Source organism: Sesamum indicum, linkage group LG6 (genome assembly GCF_026168435.1).
Source record: "Sesamum indicum cultivar Baizhima isolate 11 linkage group LG6, ASM2616843v1, whole genome shotgun sequence".
In the NCBI taxonomy this organism is placed as follows: Eukaryota; Viridiplantae; Streptophyta; class Magnoliopsida; order Lamiales; family Pedaliaceae; genus Sesamum; species Sesamum indicum.
Window position 1 is genome coordinate 16107805 of NC_142662.1, and position 22739 is coordinate 16130543.

Below are 22739 nucleotides of genomic sequence, written 5' to 3' on the forward strand. Positions count from 1 at the left end.
AGAGCCTCGTTTTTTTTTCAAACTATCTACTGATCTCATTAAAATCTCTCCCACAAAATCATGGGCGTGAAAATTGAGCACCTAATTTGTGTAGCATTGACCAAAATTGATGTCTCTTACTCGAATCCAGTTCCCCATAAATCCCAATAAATCGGTAGAAAGGTTTGTTCACAATCAGCTACACCGTGCAATCATTGTGATATTTAGAGAAGTTCTTAATAGTAACTAACACCCTCTTGTCCCACTGTAACGCCAAACCTCCACTATGACCCACACAATCTACTACAATCCCGAAAATAGAACTTCAGCTTGATCCTTTCTATTACATGTGTCTTGCACTTAGTTTTGCTCAGAAAGAACAAGAAGAGAGAATTATCCGAATAAGCCCTTTGAGATGATGAATTGTCTAAGGCCCCCTGAAACTCGACAATTCTAACAAAGTACTCATTAGGTCAGTTGGGATTGCTTCGGAGCCTCTGTTAAAGTAGAATAATCAAAACCTTAGTACTGGCAATCTGTAAACCCACCTTACTTTTGGAAGATATCTGCGATTTTTTCCTTGGATGACCATGCTGACGAGAGACTTTTATAGCTAGTTGAAATATCTTGGATGTACCTAAGGGGTTATTGTTAGGCTTGCTTGGGATAGACAAACTAGTCGAATAGTTTGTAAATGCTAAAGGGGGATTCACAACCATATCGGTGTGATGAAAAGGTTGATGCTTACTAAGGTGTTGCATGGGAAGACTTTGGATGGGAAGTGGGTTGCACGGCTGGTGCCAAAAGGAAATTTGGCTATGAACCCAAAAGATTCAGAATGTGTGTACTGGAACTAGGTGATAGACTACTCTAATAGGAGAAGTCGGTTTGGTTGTTGCTAGCTGACTTGGAAAATTGGATAGAGAGAAGAAGATCTATATGCATATTATTTATGTGGGAAGGGGAATCACGTGGTTGATGCATTGTATCTAGATCTACCAGATGACCTCCTACATATGTAGGTCTAAATTTCCATATAGAGTTATCCATAGGGTCATATCCATGCCTAGTCTACATGAGATGCGTCGAGAGCGTATACAACCATGGCCCAGAAGGAACTGCATCTCCTAGATCCACAAACTCCTTCCGCATATTAGATATCACAAGCCCAACTTATGTGCTCAAGGCAGCACAAATAGCAAAATTTTGGCAATCGATTGTACTTAAAAGAGACCAAGTCTCCATTCCTTGCCCATTACTTAGCCGCATCACATGGTTTAGTAGTCTGTTCACATCAAATGAGACCTGCAAATGCAAAATAAACTCCCCAAGAGCCACCATTTTTATTCAGCTCTAGCTCCTTGAAATGACGTCAATCTATTTTCAAGATACGATGCTATCAACGTCGTCATCATGCAAAGGGGTAAGTCATGAACTTGGATCATCAGAGGTTGACTGATCAGGGTTAATATCCTCATTGCAAGCTACCACCACGATTAAGTTTTTGTTAAACGCCCATGGAACCCTCCAAAGTTCTATTCCTATCCACCCTATGGTTGAAGTGTACAAGGAAGCAACAATCACTGATACAGCTCGCCTACATCCCCGTACTTGGATTCAAAGCTGAGATAAGATTTCAAGGCTTTGAAATTTGCTTCTTTACTATGAGCACCCTTCCATAGATAAACCATCCCAGAGACTCTACATGCCTCGGCCACTCAACATCATGAATGATCACTACCTCACCCTCTTACTCCGTCAATCTAAGAGTTATTTATAAGCAATTGAGGTCAAACTCCGTAGCCCTAACGAGGAAGCCTGATAGACAAAGACTAGGATATGAACCATAAAAAAATTGGGTACGTATCTGTAAAGGAAAACAAAAATATAGTAACAGCGAAATAAAAAAAGATAAGAAAGAAAAAATAGAAAATACCAAAACCCTAACAGAGAAAGGCAAATGAAACGATGCAAAACTGTGGTCTTAAAAAGAAGAGTGGGAGCAAAGTGCAGGCAAGATCAGATCCAGAATGGGGGCCGCCGTCGATGAGAAGGGTTTTTGATTCGTATAGTATCAGCACCCGAGCTATGGTTCCGCTCTCTAAGAGTTTGAATTTTGAAAATCCTAAATTTCAGGGACTCCCATTCAAAAGGAGCACGACTCTCATACAAGAGGAAGATATGTTTTTTGTTACAACTATTGTTAAATATTTTCCTTCGTAATAGTATAGATATTAGAAACATACTTCATTGTCCTAAAAAAAAACTTTCATATATAATTATTATATTCTCTTTCTTACTTAAAACCTTTTTTACATTTCATCAAGAATAATTATTATATTTTTATTGAACATCCAATCACATGCTTAAAATAAAATTCTTATTTCAAAAAAACTCATTCAATCTTTTCTGTTTTCCTCATTCATGTGAGATAGGATGACATGAAATTATAAGTGTTGAAAAACAACAATGGATAATTCATAAAATTATCTAATAAATAAATCTTACATTTATGTGCAAACTAAATATATAATCACATTAGCATATAATTGTGGATTGATTGAACCTGTAGCAGTGGAAGTATGCCGATCCAAGTAGCAGGGTCTGACTCGTCCACATGCCCATGCCCTTGATTAGATCATGAAGACGTCAACTTTCTCATTGTCTTGAAGATCATCCTACGAGCATCTTCAACATTCCCTTATGTTGGGTCTTCCCGGTGAAATACTACTAGAGTAACCCACTCATTTACACAGCTCAAATCCATAAATTTTATGGTGATGCTCCAAGAAAAAATGTAGAGAGATATATGGAGAGAGACACTGGAGAGACTATTTTTTGGGAGAGTGTTGTGATCAAATCATTATATATAGTTGTGTTTCTATATATTTTGATCATAACCATGTACCCTATTTATAGGTGTACCCAATACTATCCCTAATAAGAGTTCATATCCCAACATATATTTGGAAGACCATAATCTCTATCCCAAATAGGGTCTCTTAGAGGAATTTTTATCTCAACATATATTTGAAAGACTCAAACTCTATTACATAGTATTTATGCTAAAGGAGTCATTATCCCAATACTAAGTTGGGAGACCTCAAACTCTCTATTAAATATGGATGTATAGTGGGTCATGGGTCCACAAACTCGACCCAATATTCAACATCTCCCACTCGCACATATTGACTAAATCCCAATGATACTCATCATTTCAATTTCTCAATCTATGGTCATCCCTTCATACAAGAAATGAAACGGGCACCCAAGCAATAAGGAGCAATGATGAGAGTTACATTAAGTGATCACCGAACTAACATAACCATACAACTCAACAATGGCCACATTTAATCAAGCATCTCTAGATCCATCAATAAATAGAGCATGCTTAACTCACTCAAGTATGCCTCTATGTTCATGACTGGTCGGACATTTTCCAACACAGTCGTCTGGCTATAAATAATAGAACACAAGTGCATCACCAACTTAGTTCTTCCTCAGCCTCTCATACTAATTAGCTTGGTCTTGATAGCTTTTCTATACATGCTCCAATAGACCGAATCACACATGCACTACAAAAAACAATACGAAATTTATAACGAGTTTTTTGGAACAGTTAGATGGCCTATTATAACAAGTTTGTAAAGGATATGTTTTGATGACGTCATTTTGGAGCCCATAAGACTTTCATTTGTTTGTAACGTTTAAAATCGTTACAGAAGCCGATACTACATATGTGTATCTGTAAAGCCGTCACAAATTAATGGCCATCACAAGTAGTAACAACTTTTGAAATTGCTTCTGAAATTAGGGACGACCTACCTTTCTTGTTAAATCAATCGTTCCAAAACATGTATATATAACCAATCCAAATGTTCAAATGTTGATGACCGTTTACAAAGACCGTTAATAATTTTTGGCCATTACAAATTTTATATGGTTTTTGTGACGGCCATGAAACTTTGTAACAATCAAAGGAAAAAAAAAGGAAGGTCATTTCAAGAACCGAATAAAAGAATATTAACAAAATCTATAGAAAAAACACCAAAGTTGTACCAATATGAACCGCTATTTGTTTCAAATGTGTTACAACGGCCGTTCCAAACGCAGACTCGTATAACGGCTTTATTTTTTAAATGGCCATATTTCAACAGGTATTTTTCGCTCGAAAGGCTGTTCCAAAAGCTGGTACACTTTAGTTTATGTATATGTGTGTTGCATGTTGTTTTTATTTCATTTAATTTATTCTAAAATTAATTATTAACAACAGATACTCTCAATCTCTCTCTTATTTTCATGCATATACACTTCATCGGGTAAAATTGCTTAATTTGGACCGACTACTGTTCATCTCTTGAGTTAGTTGACTAGGTAACAACTTCAATCCTTTTTGTTCATTAAATTGTAGTTTAATTATTTTAGTTTTATTATTTTTTGATCTTATATGTTATGTATTAGAAGTGTAAAATAATATTTATAAATTATAGGTCGAAATATAATTATATATATAGATGTCATTATGTACGGATTATCATGTTACGACAACTAAGGAGATAGAGGTTGATAAAAACCTCCTGGGGTGGGCAGGTCTTACGCTGGAGTTTGAGGATGAGGTTAAGACTTTCATAGAATGGGCCAAGTGTTGGAAGTGCAAAAACAAAAGGTTCAAAACACCCGACAATGTCAGTTGTCACTTATGTATGCCAGGGTTTATACCAGAATATTATGATTGAATTTCGTATGGCGAATGAGAGGATGTAGGAGTACTTTGTTGTTGTGGCTACCCCTTCAGTGCAGAAGGAGGAAACCCCAGTTGCTCAAGAGGAAGGTAATTCCCACTTGGGTGATGAACAACAGATGGATTGGGTGCAGAAGATGGTTTCTGATGCAGCTGGGCCTAGTTATTTTTCTTCTTACCACAAGGGTATGTCTGATGATGGTATGAAGTCTTGTCCTACTGATGTCGGTCCTAGTTCGTGGTACAATGGGGGACCCTATGATTATGTGTCAGGGTTATCAGACCGTTTTTACAATGTGGTGGACGTTGCTGACCAGCCATTGTGGAGCGATTATATCCAATCTCAATTGGAGTTGGTTGCTGGTTTGGTAACTATCAAGGCCGAGCGTAATATTTCTGAGAGAACATATGGTCAAATATCCCAGTGGACTAATAATATATTGCCCAGCGGTCACACCCTGCTAAGATATTACCACAGTACAAAGAACTTGATAAGGGATTTGGGTTTACCCATTGAAAAGATTGATGCTAAAAATAACTGCATGTTGTACTGGAAGGATGACGTCGATTTGGGAGACTGCAAGTTTTGTGAAGACGCTAGATAAGAGCCGACTAGGGAGCAAGACCCTCCCTGCAAGAAGTTCCATTATGTCGTCCTTAGGAGTTGCCGATTACTCCCGTTCTATAAAGGTTGTATGCTTCAAGAGTAATTGCTAAGCACATGATGTGGCATGCCACACATCAGATGGAGGAAGGCTCCATGTGTCATCTGTCCGATGCAGAGTTTTGGAGATATTTTGACTGGATGTATCTCGATTTTGCAGAAAAAATACGTAATGTTCAGCTGGACCTTTGCATAGACGGGTTTGCACCACACGAACTACGGTCATACTTATTAATATTAGCCTGTTATGCTTACATCGTATAATCTCCCCCTGGTTATGTGCATGAGTTTTGAGTATATATTTCTTATGATGGTTTTCCCTGGCTTCTAATCCGAAGCATCTAATCGATGTATACTTGGAGCCGTTGATCAAGGAGTTGCAATTATGGCATGTGGGTGTTTGAACGCACGATAATGCCATGAACCAGGCATTCATTATCTGGGTGGCGTTGATTTGGACTGTTAACGACCTACTCGCTTATGGGATGGCGTCCGAATGGAGTACCGTCGGTATTATAGGTGTCCAATTTGTATGGATGAACACGGGTATTCCATATGCAACACGGTAAGAAGGCGTGTTGCTTTGACTGCTACAAACAGTTTCTCCCTGAGGACCATCCTATTAAAGGAACAAGAAAACCTTCACAAAAAATTGAGTAGAATATAAGGTTGCACGTCCGATGCTGGCAGGAGAGCAGGTCCACGATTAGGTTGCAAACTTCGGTCCTGCAGTTGAACAATTATTGACACTCTCTTCGAGCTATGGTAGCGACTACAAGTGGACGAAGAAAAAACATCTTCTAGGATCTTTCATACTAGGCGGCACATCTGATTCGACACAACCTTGATGTGATGCACATTGAGAAAAATGTGTTTGACAATGACATAAAAAGAAAGACGTAGGATAATTTGAATGCAGGGAAGGAATTGAAGATCATATATAATTGGCTTGAGCTTGAGGTGGACGAACGAAAATCTAATGATATGCCTAAAGCGGTGATACCCTGATGAATTGTAGCGTCCTTAGGATTTTTTACATAATTATGAGACTAATTGGTATTTATTAAAGAATTTAAATTTACTTATAAATAAATTATAGTTTGAAAATGAAATAGAATATAACTTGAACGGATTAAAATGGAGTTCGTTATAATATTTGAGAGCAAATTATATTAATTAAGAAATTAGGTAGGATATAATTATAATTATTAAAACAATTAAATAAAATAAAATATATATATATAATATAATAAAAGAAAAAGAGGGGTGAGCAGCATCATGCTACCCACGGCCTCACCTCCTTTGCATTTTAAAATAAAAACAAACACACACACATACTTTACACAAATTAACACGTATACACACTCATATTCATACACACACACACAGACGCACACACATTTTTACGGCGGAGAGGATTTAGATTGGTTTCATGGCAGTCATCTAATGCGCAATCCAAATTCATTGGTTGTAACTTGGTCTGTGGGCTTTGTCGTGACATATCAAATATGTGGTAGTAAGAACAACAAAAGTTTGTCACATGAAAACTTACTGGGCTCATTGTATTAACACTATATTGAATAAGATTGTCCTCTACCAATAGATAAAAGAGGCAAACCATTGGCTTGTTGGTCACCTATTCAAAAAGATGCTTGCTAACAACTCATGGTTCACATGTGACACCTCATGCACAGCCTGAACAAATCGTTTGACATAATCTCTCAACGGATTGTCTTGTAAAAAGGTATCGAGTGATTTTCGAGTATTTCTTTTTTATGGAGAAATGATGTAGGAAATTTTAAGTCAAGTGCTTGACAGGTATTTTTTTATGGAGAAATGATGTTGGAAATGTTGAGTCAAGTGCTTGAGGCTGGAGATAGTTCTAATAGGCATTTGGTTGGACCATGTCAAGGCACACTTCGACAGCGTGGTACAAAAGATCTTGCAGTAGGCAGCACCGCATAGGTTAAACCAATCTAGCTTAACATAAAACTTATCAAAGTAATCTTGTGGGTCTCCCGTATCATCATATTTTGATAGGTACGACACTTTCGTGCCTACTGGAAGTTCTTCAACCAAGATAGAAGGTGAGAAAGGCAGTAGCCATCTTTCTATCCCTTGGAAAGAGGGGAAGGAAGGTTGTCATGATGCTTGGAGGATAACTGGTTCTTGTGCCTCATCTGTGGCCATGTCCACTGCTACGACTTCGCGAGCTCAAGACCTAATATGCATCCTTAATACCGACGAAATAATTCTCCAAAGATGGCACCAATAATGCAATAGTAACTCTTAACACAAGGAAACTAAAAAATAGTTGCTGATATGCTTGTTGTGTCTGAATATTACAGAGAATATTTTCTAATTTTTGGAGTGAAAAAGCAATATTTCCAAATGAATAGTAACTTATCTTTAAAAATTAATATTTGAGGTACTTATTCGGGACTGAGGCATTTATGTAGGATAGGGTTTATGTGCTCAAGGTAGATTTTTTTATTATTGGAACTTGACTATTATGCCCTCGAATATTTTATCATTACTACTACGTCCATCACATATCCTTCTGCTAGCCTTCATTGGACAGAAGAGTCCATTTGCCAATAACAATTTTCAATTTTTGAATTGACTCTCAAATACAGGATAAAAAAAGATGATAAAATTAGTTCATTCAACCGAACCAACAGTTACTAGAGTGCAAGAGCATATTGATTCTTTAACAGAGGTCTGCACACTGCTGTTTTCTCTTTTTGGTGCCTGCCCTTATTCATGTCAAGCCAATCAAGTTGGTCTTATACTTCAGTAAATTGTTAATTCTTTGCCAAGAGAATTATGCCGTAAAATAGGGGGAAAATGCAATTTACCCTTTGTGATATATGATGTGAGTAAAAATTACCTCATGTTTTGAAAAATGAAGCAAATTATCCCCCCATCTAATTCATTGATAGGGTGATAATTTACTTTATTTTTCAAAATACAGAGTGGTAATTTATTATTTTTTTTCCACATGAATTTTGTTTACTCATTTCATATATTACACGAGGTAAATGGCATTTAACCCTAAAATGGATATGAGAATATAGCAATTTCTGGAGGGCACACAAAACTAAAGAAAAAACGTGTACTTTATTGAAAGCACATGACACAGAGAGATGGATAGATAATTTTACAGGTACATTCTCTCACTCATTATGTACGCAACATAACATGCTTTACTCGTCTCCCATAGCCAATTCCAGTGCATAGTCATCTCTTTCCTGCAGCAAGAAAAGAAGCATCACCATCAGAAACAACAATTAGTTGACTCTCTCTTACTTAGCTTCCACCTTTTCTAATTTCCATTTCCAGTTCTAACAAGAGAGTTGTATTATACTGGTTAACTGAAGTAATTAAGAAATAGGGCTTACAATAGGTCCTCGAGCAAAATATCTTCCAAACTGAAGCCAGTAGACCTGTAAATGTTTAAAGAGAAGTAAAAATGTTTGAAAGAGATTCTTATGCTGAGCTTATTGAAAGATCTTATAAATTCAAATTGTGTTTAGAGTTCAAAAGATGCCAGATTTTACCCAAACACCTTCTGAATTGGAAAGTAATTATGTCAATATCATGTGAATGTATATATAATAATTCAAAATGCGTTATGCGTGTGTTATGTACCTCATCCTCATCTTGAGTTTCAACTTCCAGGTCAGATGATGGGAAGCCCACACAAAGAAGTGCATACCCCTACATCTCACAGCGAATAAAATTTGCAATGTGATAGTTAGTAAATACAAAAGCAGTGGAGAACGGATGAGTAACATAAGAGCAAGTGTTACGACAGTTCCTAAAAGCACAAAAAATTCAGTTAATAAAGTATAGAATATCCAAATGTGATCAAGATGTACCAGAGTTTATTTCTAGAAGTATACTAGTCTACTCATCAAGTTTCACATATTCCTTCTCTTCTCTCAGCTTTTGGTTCCATTGATGAAAACTATGTTAGGAGTCACTTTTGAAGCACATTTACGATAAAGTTAATTCTCCTTTTTTGGACGAGAATCACATCACATAAATTGAACTCAGACAGACAGAACATATTGCAAGAGGATGGCCGAGGGGGTTGGCTGTGGTAATTATGGCTATAGGTTAAGCATTAGAACCCAACTATAACTTGATTCAGGACATTGTACTGAAAGAACAGCTAGAATCTGAAGGGGAGGTACTCACAACAAAATTAGAACCGACTAATAAGACAACAGAACCCAAACTAATTAATCACTCCAATGTGTACAGTTCCATGTGATTAACTTAAAAGCTACAGTTACATGCCAAGAGCGGATTGCCATATACCAATCTTCCTAACAACAAAGTTGCTGCCCTATGGTTATTTTCAGTGCTAATCCAATGCCTGCTTGCTAGTTTTTATAATTTTCTCTTGACAGCATTTGTCAAATAATTCCAGTAGGTATAAAGTAGCACGAAGTCATCATAGTAGTGGACTTATTACTTCAGAAACCAGAAATATCATGATGGAAATTCATTTAAAATACGATCCTCCTTTCTTAAAGATGTGGATTCAGAGTTAAAATTCTCTCCCTGACCAGGCATAAAATAAAAAGGTTATCATCAATTTGAGCTCCAGAGTTCAATGTTTATATTTACAGCTCTACTGAAAATTTTCTTTGGGGTCTTATTTCTTGTTTCTCCAACAACAATTAACCTCAATTGAATCGCGCAAATATTGTAACTCATTATTACTTGAATTATCATGATATCATCAAACCAAGCAGTTTTGGCATTTGACTAGAAATGGGTAACTAACCATGTTGGTTACTGAGAATGGTATGTGGTTTAAAGGTCAAGAAGGAACTTTTTGTGCATGGTCACTCAGTCTCCGACAGAAAAACCCAGTACATAACAAATCTACAGCAGTACAAGTTGAAGAAACCCATGGGACGGCAATTTCCTCCTATAAATTATTCTGCACATACAAGAAACTCAACTGTCCAAGTGATGCTACCACACTAACAGAAAGTGTTTATGTGCAGCACTTCTTAATCTACCATGGCAAGTCAAATGTATGATTGTGCAACCTAATGGAACTCTCCCTCCAGCAAATTTTGTTTGATTATACAAATCATAGTAAATGAAGCTTGTTTGTGAAGAAACCAACAAATAACTGCATAAAAGAAAACTATAATGAGATTATAGACGTTACATTGTCCAGCATATGTTTGCGGGTGTGTGGCTAAGCTTATAAGCTCCCAAAACATCTCATAACATGTTCGACAACTTATAAGCTCTTGAAAATCATTTGGATTTTCTTTTTCGAAAGCTTATGAGATTCTAAAAATAACATGTTTTGGATTTTAAAAGCTCTTTAGAAAAATGTTAACTCCATCCAACTTTTTCTAAAAACATATTATAAGCACTTTAATCTTAACATCCAATAAACAAAAGCACACCCATTATTTTGTTAGTATTTCATTTTTACCTGATGTTTTTCCCCAAAGCAAAATTAAACTCTAATAGTTTTATGGCTTTTTTATCATTATGCAGAGCATATTATGCCAAACACTCGAACATTTTATAAGCTCTAATTTCTTATTTATCCAAATACTTTAAGTGTTTCTTTTTAAAATAAAATTCAACATCTTTAAACTCTTAAAATATTTTATGAAATGTAAAGCTTATGAGATATTCCGAATAAGCTTAGCTAAACACCCTCTTCTAGTGAACTATTGCAATCGCCTGCCTCACGACTCCCCATAATCTGTTTAGAGTGATTACTGGTGCTCTAGCATCATTCTCTTTTATAAGGACTTCGACCTCAAATTTTTTATGGCATAAGCAATTATAGACAACATAGTATTGAAAACACATTTATCTTTATCCATGGATCTGTCTTACCACCTCACTGAGGATTTATTTTCCTGAGCTGTAACTATGAAGAAAATTCAATTATCAAACTAATAACAATCAACGAAAATAGGCACCGAGGGAATCAGGTGGTAATTGTAATTTTTTAAATAACGATGAAGAGCTTCCTTATCTCTGTTTAACATATGGCTCAGATATTTCCAATAAGAGTGACAATGTTGTTCCATTTCACCAACTTGGATGTTTTCCGGACTACATTTACTTTACAGCATCCAATCCTGATAAGATATGAAGTTCACTCCCAAATCAATGTAGTCACCAGCAGTATAAGACACGCCACCATAAGGACATAAAAGCTCGACACATAATTCTTTCTTTTTTGGCTAAAAAGTTTGTCTTACATTCTTTTTGAGTTGACTCTTTAGATGACTGCAATACCTGAATCAACTAATAATTTTGAGTTCATCATTAGATCCATTAACGGGTTAGAGCTTTCTCAAAAAATATTATGGACTTTGCAATTTCTGTTTGTGCCCTATCACAGTTTTGTGGTTTACTTCGAAGTAATACTCTTTGTACAATTTCTGGGACTACTCTGAATGACCATTTTGATTCTGAAACAATTTTTCACGCGGTGTGGGCGGCTCATATGAAAGTGCATGTTGGCAGAAGCTTGGGAACAAATAACCTTGGTACTGGACTGAACTGAGGGCAACTAGAATACTCGGTTACACTAAGGTGAGGTGAGATGAATTAATCTACAGAAACCAAATGGCTCATAAAAATGCCAATACAAAAACTTCAATTAATAGGGGAAATTGATGGAGTGTTTGGTTTAAATTTCGTTTCTCTTTATCTATTTGAATGGGGAAAAATGTGCTTTTACTTTTTATCTAGCACTTATCTGATGAACCCCGAAACAATACACTCCTTCTAAGCCATGTGCCTACATAGTAGAAAGCATGTAAGGGGTAATTTAAAATGATGATGCTACAACTATCAATTCTTAGGCAAGATTTGTCATTTACTTTGCAAATACAATAACACATATTTGGACTTTTAACCAAAATCAAAGGTATAATCAGAAAGTTAGATAAACCTAGAAGTCAGTCCCAAACTATGCATAGTTCAGCAAGCAGGATCCTATATGCCAGCAAATAACTGTTTAGGCTTCATTACCGAGTTACATCTGGGCAAGTAGCCTGGGACTTGTATATGCCCAAACTTTCGCAGTTGCCTAAGGAATCGAGATGATATAATCGGACGATATAATCGCCATTATTGGAATAACATGCAAGTCAGTGATTTCTTCTGCAGGTTACAACTACTAGAGTAGTGTGCTCACTCTGTACGCTCTACTACAACAGTGAACTATACACCTAAAGAGTGCGCTAACACAAACTGCCACGCCCCAGGTCCACGAGAATGTAACAAAGACTGACATAACTTGTCACTGATTTTAGACTACCCAAAGTGTATGCTCTGATGATCTTTAAACCAAGAGAAGCGAATAATTACAAACATTGATCTTCTTCCAAAATTTCCCAATTGTCTTTCATAAAACCCACTTTGTAAATACGCATCAAGTTATTGGATAATATTACATAGCAGTTACTTCGTTATGACCTACAAAGTAGTTATTTGCTAAAATAATGGTTGCGATTTGATTAACATAATTGTGGCATTTGTCACTTAAGAAAACACGGAACATACCTTAGATTTCAGTTCAGCAGATATCCCTAATGCTTCAGGCTGTCTGAGTTGCCCAGACTTTACACGGACGGCACAGCTGGTGCAACAGCCTGCAAGAGAAGAGAGTTAACCAGAGCAAACGTGGTGCTCCATTTTTGGCTCAAAAATTGTCGGGAGTTCTTTCCGTTCTAAGCTAATGTACCAACATTGACAAGCTTTTGGATTAACCATTCAAATTGAGTATAGTGACCTATTGCATTCATGATAGCCTTTCCCCTAAACACACACACAACACACAAAATAAAAAATTAAACAAGATATTCGCAAAATGCTACATTTCGGGAAAATGTATGGTTCCAGTTGCTTTCCGCTTTTCAATAATATGTTTAGTTTGAACATCACTATAAAGAACTAGAATTGTTTTGTCTATAAATTTACAATAATATCCAATATTAGTGATTTTGATCGGGTGTAAAATTGCTTGTACAACTTACTAACTCAAGTGGCGTTAATACAATTTGTGTTTTTTATTCTATTTTTCTTTTATAATTAATTTCTGCTTTAGTTTCAATGTCAAGTGATATCTGTCTTCTTCTACTTCTGGATAGGGGATGTTTGTTCTCAATATTGATCACTACTCAATGAAACCACTGGAAGATATCCCAGGAAATAAAATATTTTGACTTTTGTAATCAAATAGACTTTTAGATACTAATAATTTCTTCAATTTATCTACTTGCATACACTCACCTGTAGAAATTTTCCAGGATCAAAATTCTGACAAGTTAAAGTGAAATATCCCTTGAACATTCCATATAAGGTAGAAACTTTTAGGCATTGCAAACTGAAAACCAGTTGGGAAATGAATCATCATTATAAAATTGTCAACAAAGAGACCAATTTAAGGAACAATTTTACAACATTGTATACCAAAAGCTATGATAAAAACTAGCCAACACCAATTTACGAGGTATTGAAAGCATCTTAATTGGGAACCAAACAAAAACGTAGACAGCATATATGTGATCTTAATATTACATAAACAGCAATAAGATTCAATTATCGTGGTTCTAACGCCAATAGGAGATGACATCACCAATGTCTCATTTCTCTGAAACTGAGATTATGCCAGACTAAATAAGTGTAAGAACAATGGCTTGCTCCAACAAATTTTATTATCACTTTAAACACATATTTAAAAATTCTAATTAACCACCTTTCTCTGAACTGTTAAGAAATTCCAAGAAGTTTCTTGGTTCAACTTTCGGAACATTTTTGTAGACACTAGATTTCGTAACACACCACAAACATGCATACTTTGGAACACACTTTGCCAAAATTAGTAGAGGAAAGAACAGTACCGTGCCTGCAAGCAAAGGGTAGAGTTATGTTCTGATCCTCGGCGGTGTGCAGTATATATTGGTCCTACATTTGTTATTACTTGATTAGCTTTAAAACAAACAGCTAAGCAAAAGACTAATCCATAAAACAAGAAATGTATGAGAGTCTATTACCTCAGGGACAAAAAATTCATGGATGACACCACGTTGACGGTCATGAACAGTGATTTTGTGGGTGGGAACCGAGGGGGACTGGACTCCACCGTTTACTGCAACAGCAGTTCGGAGCTCTGACTTTGCTTTACGGCGATTAAAAGGAATGTTGATCTTGCTTTTGGACAATGACTGCCTGGGCAGAGCTAGTCTTTGGCTAACCAAAATGCAGGCATTACATGGAGTTTGGAGGTCCATGATTTCTTTCTGTCTCCCTCTTCCTGGTGCTATAATCACAGTATTTATATAACCCGACTTGGTTTGATTATAATCTCACTGAAGGAGGCAAAACGGATTAATTCGAGTTAGAACGCACAACAACCAAAAATGAATCATAATAAATAACCAAATTGTAAAGCTCACAGGAATATGCCCTAATTTGGATAAACTTCGGAATCAAATCAAGAAGCTGCAGATAAATCAAGATAACATAGGCAAAAGAAAGAACAAGAGATAAAGGAGGGAAACCCTGTTGAGAAACAAATCTTTAAATGGCGTTATGTAAATCAAGACGACTGTATAAGCTTAAAATTTTAAAAGAATAAAGCGGATGAGTAGCCAAAAGAGTGGAAGCGAGAGAGATAGTACCTCAGAAGAGATAGGCGGAGCAGCCGAAACTGATGGACAGAATGTAAAGCTGGATATGTGGATTAAGACGTAAGGCAAAATAGACAGAGTGGAGGCAACAGGTTGTTTCAAAACATCACTAAACACTTTAAAACTGAATTCAAACACTATATGATAGTCGATTACATAATAAAATGAATTTTTATTTGACAAAATTATCTTTTCCGGTGCCGAAACAATGATCTATTTACTTTTTATCGTGGGTTCAAATCCCATGAGATAAATATACATTTATGATCTATTTATTTTTTGTCGTGGGTTCAATTCCCATGAGATAAATATACATTTATTTGATTTTACGTAATTTTATTATAATTTATTATTTCATATTTGTTAATTATATTAAATTTATTATTTTAAATTTTGTATTATTCAGTTATTTAATTTATTAAGATATTAATATAATATGTAATTTATCCACTTTTATCTTGATAAAAAAGGGGTTTAACAATTTACCTCTTTGTCATATTGCAAATAAGTAAATTACCCCTATGAAAAATAATAACAATTTATGCTCTTATATTTTTTAAAATAAAGCAATTTACCTCTCTGTCTAAGAAGGTAAATTCTTCGTTTTAAAAAATATCGGGAGATAAATTATTGTATTTTTTAAAAATATAGGGAGTTAATTGCTATTTTTTTATAGATAGGATAATTTGCTCATTTGCAATATTACAAGGAGGTTGCCTGAATTTTTTTTTAAAAAAAAAATATTTTCTTTTTGTACCATATATTTAATCGGGCATAACTGACAAAATTAATTCAAATACTATCAAACTTCATTGCAGGCCAAAAGTATTGCTAAATTCTCACGGATTTTTGTCACATGAGCTGTGTTTTCTTATTACAGAATTTGGGGGGTTTTGTTTCAGTTTTGTTCTAAATTTAACAAATTGAGAATGCTATGTCTCAAATTTCAGCCAAACCTTCAATGAAATACTACACCAACATTAGTACAACATAGTTTCAAAACAAAGTATGCAAATAAGTGGAGATGTTGAGGTAGTAGCTCAAGTTCTTCAACCCAATCTAAGCTAATGGCTCAGGTTCTTTTGAGACCTGGTAACTTATTTTTTGCAACTCTTGACTTATTTTTTTCTTGATGGCAATTGTTGAAATTTGAATTTGATGTGAGAAGCAATAGGATTGTGTGTTAGGGTTTTTCTTTTCTTTATTTTTTCTTTTTTGACATGGGAAGATCCTTCTAATGTGTGTTAGGTCCATGATTGTCATACCTGATTTGTTGCACAAGGTGGCGGTTGGAAAACAATGGTAATGACCAAATAAACAATCTCAAATAAATAAATAACTACTTATGTGCATACAGATTAATTAATCACATGGACAAATAATCATGGATCGAGTTAACCTTTAGCAACGGAAGTGTTAGGTTGTGCATTGGATGACAACGTGAAACTAACTTTTGAAGGTTGAATCTGAAATGTTTCAAGTCGAGAGCATCGAGACTCGGCATCGAGAGTTCTATTGAAACTTTCATTAAGTGTTACATTCATTAGATGAATGACGCATTTCATCGGCTACACACGTGGGTCATCTATGCAACTTTAGTGGGTGGCTGACAAAGGTTGTCAAGCCGACTAAACTAGCTTACGAGGAGTCGTCGTATGGAAGCCTATGAGGCATAATCGGTATGACTAGTGTTGAAAACTAGTGAATGACAGATTAAAAAATAAATTTATTTAATAAACTTATGCCGATCAGATTGAATTGTAATAAGTGATTGATTATGATGAAAGATGCATATCAAGCTCGTGACACGTGAATGATGGTTGATGGTCATCTTTTTTATAACTTTTCAAAGGCATCTTTTTATTAGATATGTCCATTCAGTAATACATTTTCAACTTTTATAAATAGGTCCTCCCACATTAATTCATTATTCAACTTGAAAAGCATTTTAGATCATTTCAAAGTATTAGCAATAAAAATATATTGTCTTTCGTTAAAAGAGTTACAAAATATTATTTGGTTCATCGTTTCTCAAAGTTTGTAGTGATGCTACTTTGAGATTGTAAGTCGTTGTATCTTCAGAGACAAATTACCATTGTTGTTCTTGAGCAGGGTAATAATTATCTTAAAGATAAAGAGTTTAACTTACCTAGACTTCATAATACAAAACTCCTACACATCTCTCATTCTTCACAACAGGATTAAGACAATTATTCGCACTTGAGTATTAGGAAGTCTTTGAATTGTTGGATACTAATTTGGTTCTGTGGTCATCCCACCAACCGTGGTATAACAAATTACTATCCAATGGTAGAGGCCATAGAAATGTAGGAATAAGTGACCAGAACCGAACTGAATTGGATGTTCTCTATTCATAAATCTTTATCAACATAATATTGTTTAGATGAATATAGTAAGCTTCATCAAAAAGACATTTGTGTTTTGTTGTGCATACTACTTATATTAAACGACGTTTCAATATCACAACAAAAGCCCACAAACGAGTTAAACCCGTGGAGTTGGAGGTTGCACATAGGGTGGTAGCCATGAAACCAACTTTTTAGGGTCGGTTTAAAACGTTCAAAGTTGAGTACCTTGAGACAGGGCATCGAAGATGCTATAGAGACTTGCACTAAGTATTGCATTTATGTTTTGCAGGCAGGAGATGTAGGTCATCTATCAATTTTAGTGCCTTAGTTAGCAAGATATTCGACTAACTGAACTAATTTGCGGGGATCGTCGTACGAAAGCCTTAAGGGCTTAATCGGTATGACTTGAATTCCCGATTCCGATAATACAAATTAGTCCTCGAATTTGAGGAACCATGGCAGTCAATATGGATATGAAGATTGTGGCTTGGAGCCCAACAAAATATTCGCCCCAAAAGGCCCATCCACATGGCCCTTCACGTGACATCTCATTAACCTCGAGTCAGCATCCACATTGGATCACATAAGCCCAAGGAGGACCTCCTCTGGTGGTTAGGATTCCTCACAGGTGAGGGGTTTCCCAAGACTAAGTAAGGAAGAACTCCCTACCAAGGTGGACACCCCCTGGCGGCTAGGACTCCTTGCAGACGAGGGAGGTCCCTTCAAAGTTCTGGATTCTTTTGCAGCTTGGACTCCCTAGCAGTTAGGAGTCCTTGCTGATGAAGAGCCCTCCCAACTCAGAGATAAACATTCAACAACAATATTAACAGAAGTTAAGAATAACTTATGGCCTATCCACATGGCTTTCATCCATTTTTCCGCAAATGGAGGAAATGTGCATAGCCTTATCAGAAGGAGGCACCCACCTATAAATATAGGTTTACTCTTCCGTACACCTTTCTCATTCTCTAGACGTCCCCTCACGTTCATTATACTTCTCTTACTCGCTAAATGATTTCTCTCACTCTTTAAATATTCTTTAAAAGCACCATACAAGCAGATTATCATGTGTTCCTGCACTTTTTATTTACTTTATTTACCATATCTCAATTTATTATATTTATTTACTTTTTTTACTTTATTCTATCTCAAATTCAATACTAACTTGGGCGTTTGGGTGTTAATGCTTTCTTTGTAGGCCCCTCCTTCAGAATTTGCATTCGCTCCGGTCCAAGTTTTGAGCATATCCATATCAATTGTACCCTTACATTTTTTGAACGCATCAATGTCAAACGGTGTAATTTAAAAATAGATGGTTCGATTGTAAGATTCGCTACATCCATAAAAAAATTCTAGTAATACGATTACATTAGTTACAACTATGAAAATACAATTGTGAGATATTGTAAGCATACGAACATGACAATACTTTTTTGTATGTAATTCAATACGATTTTTATTACTTTCTAAACCCATTTACATTTCTAGAACAAATCTTATTTAATTACAATTATTTTTTGAAAACAATGCAATAATAATAAATTAATTTTGCAATGGATTTTATGTTTTCACTATAGTTTTTGGAATGGGCAATACGGCGTGGTTTTCTTTTTTCTCCAATTATTGCAAATTAGTTTTGGGATGAGTTGTGTGTTTTTTAAATGGGTTACACAATATGACATCATTTTCTTCCCACGTTCGGGATGGATTTTGTTCCGCTCGTCCCAAATTTTGTGGAAACACCCTCAATAAAAATAAGTCCATACCCGTTCCAAAATCTGTCGCAATTTTTGTCACCCATCCCAAAGAAGCTCGTCCCAGTAAATTATTATTATCATTATTATTATTATTTTGTTGTGCACGATGCTAATTAAATGTACATGTAATACAAATTCAAGTTTAACTAAAAATGTACCTAAAGGACCACACAAAATTCCTCCATTGAATTGAGAAAATTAATTTCGAAAGAAGAACATTAATTTAAGTATTTAAATTAAATCCCGGAACCAATTTATTTGAATGGAGTAAAATAAAATTGGATGAGGAAAAGTAAATAATGGGAATATTTGATTATGCCCAATTTGATATGAAGCCGGAGGGATCTGATTGATGGGATCAATTAGTTTTAAGCTTCGATTTAATTAATAAAATTAATTAAAATTAAATGAATCAAGATTTAATTGATTAATTTGGGTTTAGAATAAATTGACGGTGATCAATTAAACATAGGCCTGAAATTTATGGGAGATCTCATTTTGGCCCTTAAGAGACTTGAACCCACAAGCCCATGACGTTTAGCATCCTTGGAGCCTATTCGAAACTTACAAATGACCCATACAAAATGTCATATGGAAGCCTATCAAATCATGATTGGTATGATCTGAATCTCCTTGATTATAATAGTGCATTAAGTGGTCTTTTGTCTTGAGATTTCATAATAGCCTTGTGCATAGAACGACTATGAATTGATCATAGCTGACACAGCCATGGGGCCCTTTTTTGTTGTAAAAAAATGTTGTTTCAGACGTAGTTAGGAGACGTATGGAGGTCGATGATTTTCAGAAAAAGATCTATTGTTCATTGTGGAATGGTGATGAATCTCCTATGATGTTTTTGCGTTTTGTGTTCTCTATGTCCGTGGCAACAATAATTGATGAAATAAGAACGTAGTTTCCTATGTTGATCAAGAAAATTGTCCTCATTGACCAGTTTGCCCAAATTTTCTTTGGGTGGAGTAACGAAGGGTGGTGTACGCAGTAATTTCTTCTCGTAACCATGTTCTTAATGATTTCCTTGAGCGTCACTTTGCATTAAAATCAAGGGTTAATTACACTTAAATCCTCTCTAAACAAGTGAAATTGCACTTTCCCCCCAAAAAAGTTTATAAATTACACTTAAACATTTCATCTGAAAATTCTCTGTTTATAACAAACAATCTTTTATTAGGATTTGAATAAAAAATACCGGCGTTAGTAAAAAAAAATGCATAAATTTTCAATTTTACCCCCTCATTTAATATTTTTATGTAATAATTTTATACTTATAAATGAAAAAATGTAATGATGTTAACTTCACCCATATATATTACATTTATTCCTTTATAATCATAAAAATATACATGAGAATATTAAATGAGTGATAAAATTAAAAACATATATATATTTTGCTAACGTTAGCATTTTCCTTCTAAATGCTAACAAAAGGAGGTTAGGTATAAATCTAAAATTTTCGGAGAAGGTGTGTAAATGTAATTTTAGAATTTTTTTGGAAGAAAATATAAAAAATTAGCATTTTAAGAGGGGTTTTAAGTGTAATTAACCTTAAAATCAATGCATGGAAAATCATGGTCTTAATTAATCGTGGATGACGTTATTGATGTAATTTAATGAGTGACATAAACCGGTTAAAATCTTGTTGTCCTTTCCTACATTCGTCTTCATAATCCACACGTAACACACACGTTCACGTGACACGTCCATGCCTCATTTCCTAGAAATTGCATGCAACCACCTGCACCTGCAGTCTTCACGTTCTAAGACAATTAAAGAAGGGTTATCACATGTCCAGTCTCTACTGATACATGTGATTTCAACAACTTCTATTTTAAAACTCCTGCGGATGATGAACTATTTCGAAATTTTTAAGGTAACAAGAATACGAGAGCGTCTACTCGTTGGGGCTGAATTCAGGTCGGTGGGCTTATTAATTAATCCGGATAATTACGTTTATACCTCTCATCTATTGTTTTTTTACATGAATCATTTCCGTCATTTTAAAAATTACAGAAAACCATCCCCGACAGCCCTTGAAAATCCAGAAATACCCTTGTTGACTCGATTAAATTTTAATTTAATTTTTTAATGACAGAAATGTCCGGGGTGTGTTCTGTAATTATCAAAAGGTAGAGGGAGTATCAAAGTAATGTTTATGGAAATGAATAATATGACTTATATATATTTTTTTATTATTTATACTGATTTTTAAATTAAATTTAAATTACTTTATTAACTTTTTTTATTAAATTTGTATATAAAATTACATCTCTTAATAATTAAAATACTAAATTATTTAATTAATATATTAACAAAAAAATATAAAAGTTACCATCTTATAAATTCAAATTAAAAAATTATCACACTTGTATTAGATTTGAGTTTTAAAGACTTCCAAAGCTGGTTTCTGTAATTTCTGAAAAGGCAAGAATAATTCGTATAAAAGAACAACAGACAAGGGGTGCAAATGTAATAATCCCTAATTAACAGGAAAAAATACAAGCAATCCCTTCGTGATAGCGCAAATGAGCAAATTACCCCTTTATGAAAAAATAAATAACTGATTTACCTCCCTATATTTTTTAAAATAAAACAATTCATCCCCCCATGATTTTTGAAACGAAGCAATTTACCTCCCTATATAAAGAGGTAAATTATTTCATTTTAAAAAATATAGAGAAATAAATTGCTATATTTTTTTTAAGAGGAAGTAAATTACTATTCCCCTAATGAATATATGTCATGTTGTTTATAATTGCATTGACAATCTCCATACACGCAGAGAAACCGGAACGAGGGTTGACTACACACAATTGCCTTTGCCCCACTTGTCCCCCAAGGCGATGCATGTTCATATAGAGAATTCACTACAAGACTAAAACACATGTGCTGCGTGTTTCTTTCTTTTTAATTTCTGCCGAGACTCTGCAGTGATCGTAGACTAGATGAGAGCACCGTCCTCCCACCAAAATATCATATTGAAGTTAATACGATATAGTATAGTTAATGCATGTGCACCAAAAATATTAAATATTATTTTTTGTTGTAGAAAAATATTCTAATATAAGAATTAAATTATGAAATATATAATTCAGAAAGAGAATATTTAAGAAAAATAAATAACTATTTAAAAGAATGGTTTTTACTGTTTATAAATAGCGGAGGATATGTGAAAGTTAGTAAGTAAAAAAAAAAAATACTAAAAATAAGGGAGACATCGAAGAGGTGTTGTTACTTAATATATACTAGTCAGATGTGGCACATTTGATGTATGTGCACAAAAAAATTTGCAATACTTAAGTATCATTTAATTAAAAAATTTATTATAGAAAAATGAAAATATGAGAATAATTATGATAAAAATAGATAATTTTAAAAGATAATATTTAAAGTAAGAGAAAGAGAAAATAATATTAACAAAGAAATTAACTAATTTGAAAAAAATAGGTTTTACTACTTGTATTTAGTGGGACAAATATGGAAGTTAGTTAAAGAAAAAAAAATATAATAGACGAA

At 34.7% G+C, this 22739-nt stretch overlaps 1 protein-coding gene across 2 annotated transcripts; it reads right to left on the bottom strand.

Moving 5' to 3' along the window:
• Window positions 1–8485: 8485 nt before the first annotated feature.
• On the bottom strand, window positions 8486–15225 carry FDC2 (2Fe-2S ferredoxin-like superfamily protein). 2 transcript variants are annotated; one of them, XM_011083031.3, is made up of 7 exons: window positions 15074–15225; window positions 14447–14761; window positions 14294–14357; window positions 12954–13042; window positions 9036–9104; window positions 8786–8830; window positions 8486–8635 (listed from the first exon to the last, which is right to left on the bottom strand). In XM_011083031.3, the coding sequence occupies exons 2-7, from the start codon at window positions 14681–14683 to the stop codon at window positions 8591–8593; spliced, it is 549 nt and encodes a 182-aa protein (XP_011081333.1). In that variant the 5' UTR covers window positions 14684–14761; window positions 15074–15225; the 3' UTR covers window positions 8486–8590. The 2 variants fall into 2 exon arrangements, with proteins under 2 accessions (XP_011081333.1, XP_011081334.1); XM_011083032.3 differs by lacking the exon at window positions 15074–15225 and adding an exon at window positions 14849–15046.
• Between the last annotated feature and the right edge of the window lie 7514 nt (window positions 15226–22739).